General features: G+C 35.1%; 1 protein-coding gene and 1 long non-coding RNA gene across 3 annotated transcripts in view; one reads left to right on the forward strand and one right to left on the reverse strand.

The window, feature by feature from the left end:
* LOC144979947 (transient receptor potential cation channel subfamily V member 6-like) overlaps positions 1 to 3,497 on the forward strand; it is a 67,137-nt gene extending 63,640 nt beyond the window's left edge. Inside the window, exon 17 of one of the 2 annotated variants that reach the window (XM_078927286.1) lies at positions 2,661 to 3,497. In XM_078927286.1, coding sequence (XP_078783412.1) covers positions 2,661 to 2,815 — 155 coding nt within the window. In that variant the 3' untranslated portion in view covers positions 2,816 to 3,497. The remainder of the gene's footprint in view (positions 1 to 2,660) is intronic. The other variant, XM_078927284.1, reaches the window with a different exon arrangement.
* A 5,964-nt stretch (positions 3,498 to 9,461) lies between these two features.
* Positions 9,462 to 14,806, reverse strand: LOC144979946 (uncharacterized). Its single transcript, XR_013646798.1, has 2 exons — positions 14,636 to 14,806; positions 9,462 to 13,083 (listed from the first exon to the last, which is right to left on the reverse strand). It is a non-coding gene; the product is annotated as an uncharacterized LOC144979946 (long non-coding RNA).
* Positions 14,807 to 15,856: the final 1,050 nt, after the last annotated feature.

A 15,856-nucleotide genomic window follows, 5' to 3' on the forward strand; every position in this document is an offset into this window, starting at 1 on the left:
TGCTGATTTTGTTGAAGCCTAGCTTAATCATTAAGATTTAAGACTACATCGGATGTTGGTTTTTAACTCACTCAATCCTAGAGATTTTTGCTACTTTTCAAAATTGGAAAAATGTATTAAAAATGAGCATGTACATAGATGGATGTTTTTATTCGACTATCATTAACATGTAAATATTAAAAACATAAGCTTTGATACTACGTCTATGATTTGCCTATGAAAAATGTAGTAAATAGGCATGGGGTAAAAGTAACCCCGGGTACACTACGGATATAGTCGGTGTTAGGGTTGAGTGAGTTAATGTTGATTACTTTATAATATAGAGAGAAGAAAAATGGCCAATTAGAGGCACATCTTAGCGTCGATGCCAATGGATATCGTAGATAGGATGGTATTTTAATGACCTATACTATTCATCAACGCTGTACACACTAAAGAGTAAAATAGAAATCCCCACCTCCTTCATAATTTCAATTGTCATGATTTTTTGAATGATATCAGATAGACCAACGGTGCATAAAAATGTTCATTTTAGTGGTTTCATCGAACCTATTCTACCTTTGGGTGTTTTCTTTTTCAATTTTCTCTCTCTCTCTCTCTCTCTCTCTCTCTCTCTCTCTCTCTCTCTCTCTCTCTCTCTCTCTCTCTCTCTCTCTCTCTCTCTCTCTCTCTATATATATATATATATATATATATATATATATATATATATATATATACATATATATATATATATATATATATATATATATATATATATATATATATATATGATATTTCATTTTTACCCCCATTACTCCTTTCATTCCACTTTCGGATATCTAGTTTGATTACATTATCTATGTTTATTTTTTCTGCTCTGTTGACCTTTTTGGAGTATGATATTTATGTGACCAATCGTCTCAAAACGTTATTATGTCGGGGTTAACCAGCTGAATGAAAGAATTTTTAGCTCATAAAAATTGATTCAAAAGAAATGTTTTTTAGTTTGTTTTTTAAAAAAAGAGAGTGGGTTTTGATTTTTAAGTTAAACATAATTTTAAAAACCTAAATATCCCAATTCTGTTTATTTTTCTTATTAAGTTTTCTTAATCGAGTTCATTCCGACAGAATACCAGTTTGATGCGATTTGTCATAAAATGATTATAATGTGCTATTTATATAGGCGCTTAGGTAAAGGCGTCTTTAATGTATACTCAAGCACGGTTTTGTGGAATACGGTTTCCTAGAACATCCTGTTTCCTCGAACTCATTCGAATTTCCCGATTTTTTTCTTAATATTCTATGTACCTACACGGTTTCCTCGAACATTTTTGCACGTCTTGTGAGGTTTGAGGAAACCGTGCTCGAGTGTAATTCTAGTTAGAAGCACAGACACTAAGGTCATGTGGTGTGTAACATTTTTTATATTTATAAGACACCCTTCCCAAATAAGCCCCAGCCTTTTTTGTTTTGTTTGTTTTACCATAAAACCATTGTACTTAATGTAAAACGATAGAGAGGATTTTCTCTTAACAGATGCATCGCAGCTGTCGTGGAACTTTTACAAATGGTTCTATATAAAAGTAAAAGGTGCTCGGTCTTATTAGGGCATGGGCCTCATTTGGGAAGGTTACCTTGTACAAGTTTCAGCATAATTTATTCTTTATTTATTTTATTTTTTCAAAAAATCCGATAACTAAGGCCTGACAACAGAGGAGTCATCGTTTAATTCCCCTCTAATCTCTTTTCCATCATTCTTAGAAAACGGCTGTTTTAAATCATGTGATTTAAAGGGGAAAATACTTTCTTCTTTGACCTTTACAATACCATGATGACCTGAACTGTTATTGGCCGGCGTGTAGCCTATAACTATATTATATTATTAGTAGATTTGACAACAGAGCGCAATTATAGGCTTAATTTAACATTGTTGTAGTAATGGGCAATATATATTTTCTATTTGTTTGAGGGCATTCCCATTACAACAATGAGTCCCAGTTTGGGCTCTCAGAGCTGCATATAAGTACACTACGCCGTTTACAACAATGTTATATCAAGCCAGCCCATAATTGCGTTCGGTTATCAGACCTGCAATAAGAGTACGTCGGTTGGAGGCCATGTTAATTGATTGTTCGATATAGCTCAGTCTTGGGTTAAAAATTGTGGCAGACGATGGACATATCGAATATACTGACGATTTGACAAAAATATATAGAAAAATAGGCTTTTTTTGTCAGTCCTTAAGGCACCATGGCACTACTGTCACTCTTGCTGACAAACTAAAGAACAACAAACACGAGTTTGCATCATCCACGTTCTTTCTGCAATGTCAAAGTGAATACTAAGCTACTAGAAGCTGAAGGCGTGTACAAAAATGATTATAATAAGCTTAAAAGGGGACCAAAATACTAAACGAGGAATTTTCGGGTTCAAAACCTTTCTTCAGGCAGTGACAGAAAGGGTTTTAACTTTTAATATACGTGCTCGGCACTTCTCGTCGGGCGAATGTACTGGGGGGGGGGGGGGGTAATGGTTAAAGAAGGGTTTTGAGCTCGAAACGTAAGCTGTTATAATAATGATTTTAGCAATTATTATATAAACGTAGATTATATCTACACAGGTCAATTGTTACTCTCACCAATTGTATAATGCCATTTCTATTTTATTTCGTGCCCCAGTCCGACGAGCAAGCACCTCTCATTCCTCGAGTGCGACCGACACCAAAGAATCGACTTGTCAACAAGTATGGCATTTCTATATCACAGTCGCAGACGCCTGTGGATGGTGGCATCTAAATAATGTTATAGTGTTGTATATTTGTTATTTATTATAGTCATTTGGGTAAGAGAGCTGACTTCACCCACCTTGATATTTATAGAAAAGTAGGTAAATTGAATTAATGAATTAAATAATAATAATTTTTAAAAAGGCAAACAAAACGGCAATAACGAAATCGAAATACGGTGGAATCCTGATAAAATCAACAACGCTTAACCGGAGAGATTGGTTGACTTTATATACATTATCAATGGAATACACAGCCAAAGAACAGAAAACTTGGTACCAGCAGGATGCGTTGACTTTAAGTTTTAAGCAAAAGTTGACGTTATGAGTGCTGCTTAATGCGGATTCTACTGTGCCTCTATTATAACAGTAGAGCATGGATATAGAGAACAAACTTTGGAAGAAAAAAAACCCAGGAGAGTTACAGCTGCATTCATATCCGTGGTTTAAGAGGAAATGGTACATTTTAAAAATATGAGGGGCATTCAAGCGTTCACTATTTCCAATAAAAATTCCATATTCATCATTGACATTCGGTTATTCAAAAGCTCCGTCAGTTATACACGGCTGGCTCTTTTGCTTCCAGTGTGTGATGACCCCAATAAATTTTTCCATCTTAGAGATAAGCATAATTATGATCATTAAATAGTAGGTCAAAAGACTTTTAAATACACTGTTGTTTTTGAAAATACTAATATAAATATATAATACTAATACTAAATACAAACAAAGGAAAAGATCAAATTGATGCAAGGATATCGTAAGTACACAGTATCGTATAAAAACAAAAGGGCAAGGTCGTGCATACATAATTTCATAATAAGCATTTAAAAAACGAGAAAAACAATTCCCATTCATCGTATACGTACTATCTATAAGGCATGGAGTTGCATGTCAACTGCATTTTAAAAAAGGAATTTATTGGTTCAACATTTTTTATATTAAAACCAAGTGCATTCCATGCCCTGACTGAACGTTGGAATAAGTTTTGTCGAATAATGGTAGAACATCTGGGTGATAAACATCTTAAAAGTTATCACCACCTCTTGTGAATGTAACCCAAGAAAAAAATGTTTATGATCTGTATTATGCAGACTATGGAAAAAATGTATACGAAGTTTATAAGATCGCCTCTTTTTCTTCTGTACTTAAATGATTGTAGTTTTAAGTTCTTCAATCTATTTTCACATATTATATGACAATATCGTTAGTTAAAACCCGGTAAATGTTTAGTTGTTCGTCTTTGGACGTTTTCCAAAACTATTGATTGTTGTTTGAAAAGAGGACACCAAGCTAGAATCCAACGAGTATTGTAGAAATAGTAGAAGTACCAAGTAGCAGTAAGTGTTGTAGTGGCAGCAGCAGTAGACGCAGCAGGAACTTGAGCTTATATATAGAGCAATATCTAATAAACGTGCTCAAAGCGCTTTACAAAGGGTCCCTGACCAACAGCAACACAACGTATAGAATGAGACATGACACCTGCTAGGCGATACATTTTTTCCAACAAAGACAACGCTGTCATTTTACACCTGAGTACGATGAGGGAATGTGAGTAAAGAGCCTTTTCCAAGGACTCAACTATGCACCGAGCGTGGCTCGAACTCAGGACCTTCCGATCCTAAAGCGAGTGTCATACCACTGGACCACATAGCCGCACAACTGAAGTAGTAATAAATATTGGGAGTTGGACCAACCTCTAAATACAGAAGTAGCAATGCCAAGCCATCGCAAATCTGTTATTAGACCCAGTTACTGTTGTGCACCTATATATGAACTAATGGATGTAGCTTGCGGCGGTAGAAAGGGGGTGGGGGAGGGGTTCTTTTAGGACCATAGAGGCGATTATATCCCATTTTCTTGAGCAGGAAATTTACAATAATTAATTGCCTGTTTAGGACGCTACCCTATCGCAAGTACTTTCCCCTTCCAGATCTAACAACCCAGTTTTTCAATCACAACTAATTAAGACCTCGCTTTCAAATCCTGTTAAGTCACATTGTCATCATTCGGAGAAAACTGCAATTATAATATACATATATATATATATATATATATATATATATATATATATATATATATATATATATATATATATATATATATATAATTTTTAATATTTACCACAATGTCGGAGTCAGTCTACATCGATGTTTCAGGCCTTTTCAACCATCGTCAGGTATGTGTGTTAACACTCTCAAGCAATATATTGAAGATACCCTGTTCTTCAAGTATATATATAATTTTTGTTGTTGTCCATTTAGTTATTATTTAAGTTAGTGACTTGAAGAGGAAAATACTTATCTTGTTTGCCTCATACAATACCTACCCTAAATCATTTGGAACTTCAAAATTTCCGTGTTGATTCTAAAGTCTTCAATATATTGCTTGAGAGTGTTAACTCACTTTTCAAAAAAAAGATCTAGATGCGACTTATCAGGCTTTGAAATTCACCTCTTCAACTGGGTGTAAAGAGGCTGAGATAGAATTCCCATCTGAAATTAACCTTTGCCTGATAGTTGAGTGCACAGACACTGACACTTTAGTTTGCTGTCGCTGAAATGAACTAAAACCACAATTGGAAGCATCGATTACGCTTTAAAACATAAAATGACATGTTTAGTTTTGAGATACGTAGGTATTAACCGACATAATGTATTAATTTGCAAAACATGTGCGCGCGTGTGCGTCACTGTGTGAGTGAAATGGAGAGATGGAGACACATTAAAAGAGAAAGATATATATATATATATATATATATATATATATATGTATATATATATATATATATATATATATATATATATATATATATATAGAGAGAGAGAGAGAGAGAGAGAGAGAGAGAGAGAGTCTCTGGTTAAGATATTAATTATTTTTTTTGTTTATTTGTAAATAAAACTAGTTGTCTCGAAATTACCTTCGTTTTCTTTTTATATTTTAATAATTAAAAATAATAGATAACCAAGATTCAGTTCTTTTTAAGCTTTTCTTGACCTTCTTTCTATATATTCTAGCACGCTGTCGAGAGAAGTAAAAATAAAAAACAGCAACAAAACACACACACACACACACATTTACAAATTTTCGCCTATATTATTATGACAATCTTATATAAATATATATGTATTTTGTGTTTACTTGAAAAAGGCCAAAGGCCGAAACGTCGTTTGTTTTGTGTTGTTCATTCATGAGTCAGATTTACTCCCTTTATCTTTATCTCCATAAAAGAAAAACCGCACCGAAATCCGCTTGATGCTCATGGGAGGTAAACAATAGATACCGTGTTCAAGTATTATTTCCTGCCTTACTTCCCTTATCAGCGATCCCGCTCTTTGGGGAGTATACAAGTTCAAACCCCACCACCGCCGCGAAAAATTTTTATTCTCTATTGTCTTCTGGCACTTTTCTACTCACTTCATATCTGGTTGTTACCAACATAAGTGCCTGCTCCACTCACTTTTCTGAATTAAAAAAAATTCACCCCATACACCGGAGCATACTCAATGTCTCAATCGTTTCTATGTTATATGTTTGTGTTGAGAATATTGGCTATTAAGCTTAACTGCTGGTCAAAATTACTTCGCGATGGTGGTGTGCGAACGAATCGGCGGTCTCAAGAAGTGGGTGAGAGAGGGATCTAGAAATGACTTGGGTTTGAAACGAATATTTTTTGTGTTCGTGGATAGCTCACACGGTAGAGCCACGCTCTCACCTGCCAGGCGGAGTTGTCGTACCAATAAGGTCGCAGGTTCAAACCCCACCACCGCCGCGAAAATTTTTTTTATTCTCTATTGTCTGCTGGCACTTTTCTACTCACTTCATATCTGGTTGTTACCAACATAAGTGCCTGCTCCACTCACTTTTTTGGGGAGTATAGAATAGACGGTTTTCATGCATTATGATGGGCTGTTTGATTTTGTACTTCTGTATCGAGTTATACAGGGAAGAAAAGAGAATGGGAAAATGGGGCTAGTTAGTTCTCGAAGAATCCCACCGTGTGCCTCATTAATTACTAACCCCCCGCCACACACACATACACACAAAGGCGGCACCATTGATGAGCACTCCCCACATTACAGAGTCGGAGTGGATATTCGTCAGTACTGACCCCCAGGCCCTGTCACATGCTGGTCAGTACCCTAGAAAGAGGAGCTACGACGAAGCGTTAGCTCTCCTCTTTCTAGGTCAGTACTGACGAACAGGCACCAGCGCCTGGGGGTCAGTAGTGACTAATAGGTACTGGTGCCTATTGGTCAGTTCTGACCTGGCCACGGGCGTAGGCGCCTGTACTGACGGTATCAAAATTATGAAAAATGCCATTTTTCGAAATAACTTGCTCTACGACAAATAAATCCGCATTTCCTGTCCCATATTAGTCAATAGGCGTGTCTGGCCAACAGGAAAACAATTTATTGCGTATTTATTCCCTGGCCCACGACTTAAAATATGCGGTTGAGGGCGCTGTAATCACTGCATAAAAATTGTCCTGAAATCGAATATTGGTAATTCATGGATTGCTTCCTTTGATTCAGTGATTCTATAATATTCTCTTACTACTTGGTTTTCTCTGCTCCCCTGTAATGATGATGTTGATTGTGATCAACATAATCATCATTATCATCATCCTCAGCACCACCACCACCACCATGTCACCAACAGCAGCACCACCACCATAATCACCATCATCATCATCATCATCATCATCATCATCATCATGTCCCGCCCTTCACTGCGCTAGCGGCAAGTCGATTTAAATGGCAAATGGCCCTCGTCTTTGTAAAAAACTCTCAAACCTTGGACTTCGCGATTGTTATTATTATTATTATTATTATTATTATTATTATTATTATTATTATTATTATTATTATTATTATTATTATTATTATTATTATTATTGTATTATTACAAGTTCAGGGTGTAGAGTGAATTAAAAACAGAGAGGAATTAGTTTGTGGAGTCACAGTATCAAGGGAAATAATCCACGAAATACTATTATTTGATTTCAGGACTAACTTAATGCACTGGTTACAGCGACCTCTTGAGGCGTATTTTAAATCGTGCTCCAGAGAAGAAAATACGCAATGAATTGGTGTCTTTTTGGGCAGACACTCAGAAATAGGACCTAATCTCATGACACTACAGGTTTATGCCTTAAAAACCAATGAGAAGTGAATAAAACTCGAAGGCTTTAGATCAGAAATGATCATAAAAACCGAGCGAATCTGGGGTAAAGCTGTAGAAGCTGTTTAATAATGCCCTATACTTGTAGTTTTGATATTCCATACTTCAGAATGCATATTCTCTTCTTATTTAATCTCTGACGCATGATATTAAAAAGTAAAGAATAGTTTAATGTACACTTAATGAATTGTATCAAGGCCCTCTATATAGCACAGGCCAGGAAGCGTGGGAGAGGGACGAAAACTAACAGGCCGACTTCGCCGCTGTCCACTTTATCGTTTACCTGTACGCTGGCGTGCAGCTCTTCGCGCACAAAACAATTTAAAGACGTGTTAAGTGTTAGCGGATCTTATTTCTAAATAATATTAACGCTAATAAGTTCGTTCATTTCAATATCAATAACGACTTAGCTAAAGTTACACAAGTTACCCATATAGAGTACTTTGTAGTAATAATAATAATAGTAGTATAAAATTTAAAAGTGAGAATTCTTATACTTTCCTTTTTTTTACTTTTATGTGGGTTATACCATGCTCACTGTTAAGGTCATATAAGTGCTCAGTGGTAAGTAAGATGTTAGACAAGTTAAAATAATACCAAGACTTTAGGCCCTGCCATGGATGTTTCAGAGAGGTAGATTTACTACGAGGGAAATAAATATCATCTTTCAAAATAGGTGACGAAAGATATTTACAGGAAAAAATATAGATTGATGATGGTTACCCCATAACATGCATTATGGCCCAGGGATATGCTAACACCCTTTTTGTACGTAAGTACTCAGTCGTATAGCACGACTGAACAAACAGAACAGCTGTGTATGTAAGCTTGTTAAGAGAACACTAGAGAGAGAGAGAGAGAGAGAGAGAGAGAGAGAGAGAGAGAGAGAGAGAGAGAGAGAGAGAGAGAGAGTAAGGTGATAGATAAAAGAAAAGTAACTGAAAACAGTTTGTAGTTACAAGTTGTTTTGTTGTTTGTTGCTTTAGGTCTCTTCCAACACAATTGAGGTTATATGAGAGACCGCTGAAACAAAAAAACAAGCAATCTAACAAAAATAGTACAAATGTAAATCAAAATCATAACCTAAAGATATCATAAGCTAAATTATAAATAACCAAGAACAAACAGGCAGAAGATTTACAGAAAAAAAAATATCCCCTGTCAAAAATACAATCACAAACCAAAGAAGCAGGATAGGCTAGTAAAGAGAAGAAGAAACGACATCACTATCGGATCGTACACCCATGCGAACATCATAGGTATATGATTCAAGGGTGATGCTTAGTTACAAGTTGAATAGAGGCAAGAAAATACATTTCCAAAAAATGACTGAGACTGTCGTAGCTGTAGAACACTTGCAATAGCTTTAGACATATAATTATACTCCCCCCCCCCCCCCCCCCCCCCCAAAGAAGAAACAGTATGACAATGGAAGAACCTTAAAAGGATTCCCATCTACTATGGCCCCGCCAACCATCCGCTTGCACACTAGAGTAAGAAATAAAACTCAGTTCTTACAGTTATCTCATTGGGACATTTATTTTTAACATATGAACAATCTGTATATCATACATAATATAAAACAGAGATTGCAAGTGACATACTTTTAAAATATATTTATACTTTGTGATTTCAAAAACATAATTACAGTTATAGTATAGTTGAAGTAATAATTATATCACTCAATCAAGCAATTATATTTATTACACACATCATAGTTTTCAAAACATACAAACCAGTAATCTAAACAAGCATATGTGGGGTTTTTTGTTTTTGTTTTTAAGGGTTTTACAACACTTAGGTCATATCAGCGCCAGTAAAAAAGGAAGAAAATGGGATAGTTAAAAGTTATAGAATTACAATTAAAGCACCCAAAATAAGGCAGACAAAGGGGAATTGGTTCAAATAGGGAACAGATGTTGATTCCAAGAGCACACTATCAGTGTACGAAGTTTGAGATCACTCAATATCTCATTCAGACATAAGCACAGGTCTCCTTCCAGAGGAACACACTCAATTGTTTACAAATCATACATTGGTGAAAGGAAAAATAATACAGTACATAACAGAGAGATGATTTACGAGGAAAAAAAAATATCATCTCCCAAAACTAACTATACATTTGACTGTTTCCCTCCCAGCCAGGGTATCCGTCCAGGGCCAGGACAAAACCAAGTAATCTCATTCCCAAGACAAAGACAGCATGTTGGAAAACAGATATAGGGGGATAAAAGACACAGTATGTATCTCCCTGCCCACTATGTGAGGTCAGGAACAAACAAATATAAAATTCTGACAAAAATACAAATCATGCAAATTTTATGGCTTTTTTTACATTTACAATCTGATTAGAACAGTTTGCTTCATTTACTTTCTTAGAATAATTATTCAACAAAATGTTGACAAATGTTGATATACATATATGAAATAACTTATCTCTTTGAGACTTGCAATTCGTACACACAGATGAAAATTCAATGGGAAGGTTACACTCTGTCCAGTAAGCTATATTTAGTTTCATTTGGACATCTTTTTGATTGTTTAACTTCAAAAAATGTAGCTCCATATTACTAACAGCAACATTCATGATTGAAAGTGCAATTTGAAACAAATGAACAAGAACAGGAGATGGATATGTTAAGCCACCGTGATTAAGGTTTTCAAAATACTCTAAAAGTTTATCATCAATAGAAAAGTCAAGACATTTGTTTTTATCTCCTACAATCTCACAACAAAAAGAACAATCAGTTTTTGTAATAACTTTCTTTGCAACATAGCCAGCAACATATATAATAACATCTAAAGACTCTGACTGAATTTCAACATTTTCAAAAGGAAAATTTTGAATGAAAAGCATGTCACTTTCATCCAAATTATCTGAAGAGAACTCAGATAAAAAAACATTTAACATTTAAGGGAATGCTGCCTTTAGAGGAAGAATGAATAGTTAAAAGCTGCTTTATAGTTAATTTTCTTTCATTCTCAAGAATCTCTTCCACAGAAATCAAAGTATTTCCACCTGATAACTGCCTATATTGACCAAAACGAGCCTCAAGATCATCAGTCTGAAATTTTCCAGTCAAAACAAATTTAAAATTAAGTTTAGTTAAAACATATCTTATCAATTCAACTAGACAATCTAATGTATGGGACAAAGCATAAAATGTATCTGAAGACAAAAAACCACACTTAGTTTCTTTATGCATCTGGTTCCATTTCTTGAGCCATGAAGACATTTTTTAGTAACCAACTCAGTCTTTCATCTTCACAAGAGAAGAAAGGAGAGGCATCTGGTTTAATCTTATTCCTCCCATAATACTGGTGATGTATATTAACCATATCCCACCAACGACAAACTATAGTCAAGAAATTAACAGTACCCTCCCAAGATGTTGAAAGCTGAATGAGGACCTAAGGTTTTCAAAGCAGCAATATTGGTTTCATTAAATATCTTAAGGGCTAAACTGACTTTCTGACGCTCTAAAGAGTGTGGGAATAGTGATTTCCAGGTTAAGGTAGGGGCCTCTTTTAGAAGTTGGGACTTTTCAACTCTGTATAAATGCTTTAAATCAGAAAAGGAAGCATGAGAAATACATTTGCTATCTATGACTTCACTATCTAAATTGGGGAAAGTAAAAGTTTGACTATCGTTTTTAACATTCAACCAATTATTTCGAATTGATTTGAGAAGATGAACAGAGTCAAACAATAAAAAAATCTTGAGAGAATTGTCAATAGGATTAGGTATAAAAAATTTAGTTTCTGAGTCTTTAGTCAGTAAAGAAAACATCTTTCGATTAATTCTATTGTTATCAGAAATGACACTGATGACATTAAATCCAGCTTTACAAACATTAAAAATTACATCATTTGTTGTTTCAAACAAGAAATCTGAAGCCATCTTTACAACAGGAAACATTCCAACAATTAATTTCTTATTAGACATGACAGAAGAAATCATTGCTCCCCTCTGTAGGATAATTTCGACTTGACATGAACTTCATCAATAAGAAGATTAACATACAAATCTTTATCTGACAGGTACTTAATTTCATTCACTAAAAAATCATTGGCAATCAGACCTGATTTTAAAAATACAGTGCTAGATAATAAACGTAAATATTGCACACTGGGAAGAATAAGTAAAGAATCCCTTAACTTACGATAAGTTGTCGGGGAATTTGAATAAATACAAAAAGAAGCAATCATACATTCAGCAGAAAATCTACGCTGTGATGGAGACAGATTTATCAAATTTAACTGATCAATTTAAAAAAATCAAAAACTTTGTTATAACTATCATCATTATTTTTGTCTCTGCAGACATTCAACAATTTAATTGCCTGATGAAATGTTGAATTATAGGAAGATGTAAAATCTGTTGCAGAATAATGGCTTAAAATATTTTCTAACTGGCTCCAAGTAGACAGCTTAGAGTCCGGAATTATTCATTTCAAGTCATTTTTACAAACAAGAACATTTTTTAACCACACATCTAGTTTCAAATCATTTTTTACACATATACTAACACATATAATAAAAGGAATCGTTAATCCATCCGAATCAGTCGATGCAGTGGCATACAAATATACAGAATCATTTTTTAAAGCATAACAAATATCATTATATTTCCACTTTTGCAGAAATCCACACACTTCATTTTTAAAATGCTCAAAACTTAAAATTTTATCTTGTTCTAAAAAAACGTTAAAACTTTCCTCTTCTCTCTCCTCAAGTCTCTGTCTCTTACTCCTGGGGCTTTCCCTTTGAGGCAAAGGGGTAGTAGTGAGGTAAGAGGGAAGATTTGGAAAAACTGATGGGATGGCACCAGCTTTCAACTTCAAACGCTTCCTGCGAACAGTTTTCTGTGGTTGTCCATTTTTTTCAGGAACGACTTTAAAATGTATAATATCATCTTCCTGAAAGTGTTTTTCACAAACAACAGTAAACTTTGTCACAACGAAGTTTTCCTGAGGAATTTTTCTAATCCATGAATTCCTTTGTTCTGCATCTTTCGGGAATTCAAAACAAGATGCCTTTTTTGGCGCACAATTAAGTCTGTAATAATTACTGTCACATCCAGGGACACAGCACTTGTTCACCATCATGGAACGAACTGTTGGTTATCAAATACTGTGGGGAAAAAAAAAAAAAGGTAGATACATTAGTTCATAGTAACCATTTGAAATTAGGGTAGAGATTAATGTCAATTGTTTTAAGCAGGACTACAAGATACATGTACACATTACACATCATCTAAAAAATAACGATAAGTGTTGAATTGTAAGCCTCAATTTATTAGACGAAGACATACTGTGGACGTTTCTGGTTTCTCCTTTATCAACAAAACAAGACGAATAAGAGATGTGTAGTGTGAATGGTGTAGATAAGGTGAATAAATATAAACGATGGGACAGCCTACCCCTTTGTAAGGAAGTACGAATTAAATTCATTAAAATTAAATTGAGCTTTTATATAGTACAATCTCCACTAAACATGCTCAAAGCGCTTTACAAGGGGTCTCTGACAAACAGCAACACGTAACATAGAGAACGAGACATGACGCCTGTTAGGCGATAATACAATTTTTTCGGACAGAGACAACGCTGTTAATGGCCAGATACTCATTTTTTAAAACCTGAGTACGGTGAGAAAATGTGAGCCTTTTCTAAGGACTCAACTATCGCCAAGCGAAGCTCGAACCAAGGACCTTCCGATCAAAAAGCGAGTGTCATACCGCTCGACCACATAGCTGCCCACTAGACCACATAGCCCCATTAAGAAACAAGGCCCACAAATATTGATCTCAAATAAATAAATAATTTTAGAAAATTAAAATCGAAGTTTTTTTTTTAATTAAACATCATGGTAAAATTTTTTTGAAAAACAACAACAAAAATAGGTAACAAAAAAAAGAGGGAAAAAAACTAACAAAAACAAACAATAAACAGATAAAGACGCAGTAAACGAATGAGTGATAGGTGCCCAGTCATAATAATAATAATAATAATAATAATAATAATAATAATAATAATAATAATACCCTAATGATAATAATAATAATAATAATAATAATAATAATAATAATAATAATAATAATAATAATAATAATAGATTAATTAAAGGTTTTAAATATATGAGTGTTGCAAAATGTTACGTCATATTTTAAGACGTCCACCTCAATTTCCAGTCACAACTTCCCTATGACTATGGCATGGGCTAGCTGAGAGCTGGGACACAATCAGCCCCGTTTGCAGTCGAACTGCCTAGTCTAAGTAAGATAGATTGACGGGAAGCCTTCCGAAAGCTCCTACATCCCCAGTATTCTTGTTCTAGTAGGGGTTTCAATGGGAATGGGGAAACTTTTTTATAATGTTCTAGTAGGGAGTTTGGGAGGGGGGAGACAAACTTAAAAAAAAAAGTTTCCCCCTTCCCAAACCGCCTATCTACTATCTAGATAGTACTCTAGAACATTATAAAATACAAGAATACTGGGATGTAGGAGCTTTCGGAAGTTTGATCTTCATTTAAGACGTCTATCTACCTACTTTTTCATTTAACAGTCAGCTGTGAGTTAGATAAAACTCTCTTTGTAATCCAAACTCACATTCCATTTTTACCAGTCATTGTCATTGTCACTCGTCACACTCACACTCTACACTCAAAACTCGCGACAAAAACTCACCTTTGTTTGGGAGGATACGCTGAAAATTGAAGAGAGCAACACTCAAAGGGAATTAGACGTCTTTATATCCATCTTGTAGAGAGGCAGCGATCCGTAAATAGTTGAAACAAACTTTCTTTTGTTAGCAGATCAAGGCATTGTCAGAACAATGGCGGAACAACGGGGAAGAAATAGCGATACAAAAGGCGGAATGATCGTAGGCCTGATTGCGTATGCGATACCTTTAGTTCAAATAATAGCGGCGGAGATGTAAAATAGTTCTCACTTCAAATCCGTTTTTCGGTCATAATATTCTATTTCAAAACAATATGATGTAGTGGAATAATATTGAAATAACATTGTGATACATTTTAAATATGCTGGAGTCAATAAAAATGTTTAAAAAGTCGGCCTGGTAGTTTTTTATTCTATCCCTTTTCCGGACCTGCTTCCCGGCCTGGAACACTATATAGAGGGCCTTGATTGTATCCAAAAGCAGTCGGTCTGGAATTTCATGAATTACTTCCCTTGATCCAATTGCAACGTTACAATCCGTTTTTTGTACTACTACTACTACTACTACTAATACTACTACAGCAACTACTACCACCACCAGCACCACCACCACTACTACTACTACTACTACTACTCTACTACTACTACTTCTACTACTACTGCTACTACTACTACTATTACAACTACTACAACTATTTCTACTTCTTCTACTACTACTACTACTACTACTACTACTACTACTTCTACTACTACTAAAACAACAACAACAACAACTACTACTACTACTACTACTACTATAACTACTACTACTACTACGACAACTACTGATTAACATCAACTCCATATTGACGTAATTAAATTGATCTCCTTGTTTAACAGATCACAGACTCTACATTATTATAGCACAGCACTTTGTGCCCAATACCTCAGCTACAAACATAAATCAAATATAGAACTTTGGGCTTTGTGATCAGCGATAACATTGCGCTTGGCTTACTATCTGTATGTTCGAGGGTTTAAATCAGGCGGTACTCATTTTACTTCCTACCCACTATGCTTGCTGTCATGTGGGGCAGCAACGAAAGAACTACATCTTTCCCTGTCCGTGGTCGTCGTCATCAGGAAGCTCCAGGCCCTCCAATCTCTCATTTCTCCCTCTAATGGTCTGGCTTTTGGCGGTACATAATTGTCCTTGAAAAATGCTCTTTACTCATATTTTTTTCCACC

This window comes from Berghia stephanieae, chromosome 9 (assembly GCF_034508935.2).
Source record: "Berghia stephanieae isolate SIO BIC M18660-M18661 chromosome 9, UCSD_Bste_1.3, whole genome shotgun sequence".
NCBI classification, from domain to species: Eukaryota; Metazoa; Mollusca; class Gastropoda; order Nudibranchia; family Aeolidiidae; genus Berghia; species Berghia stephanieae.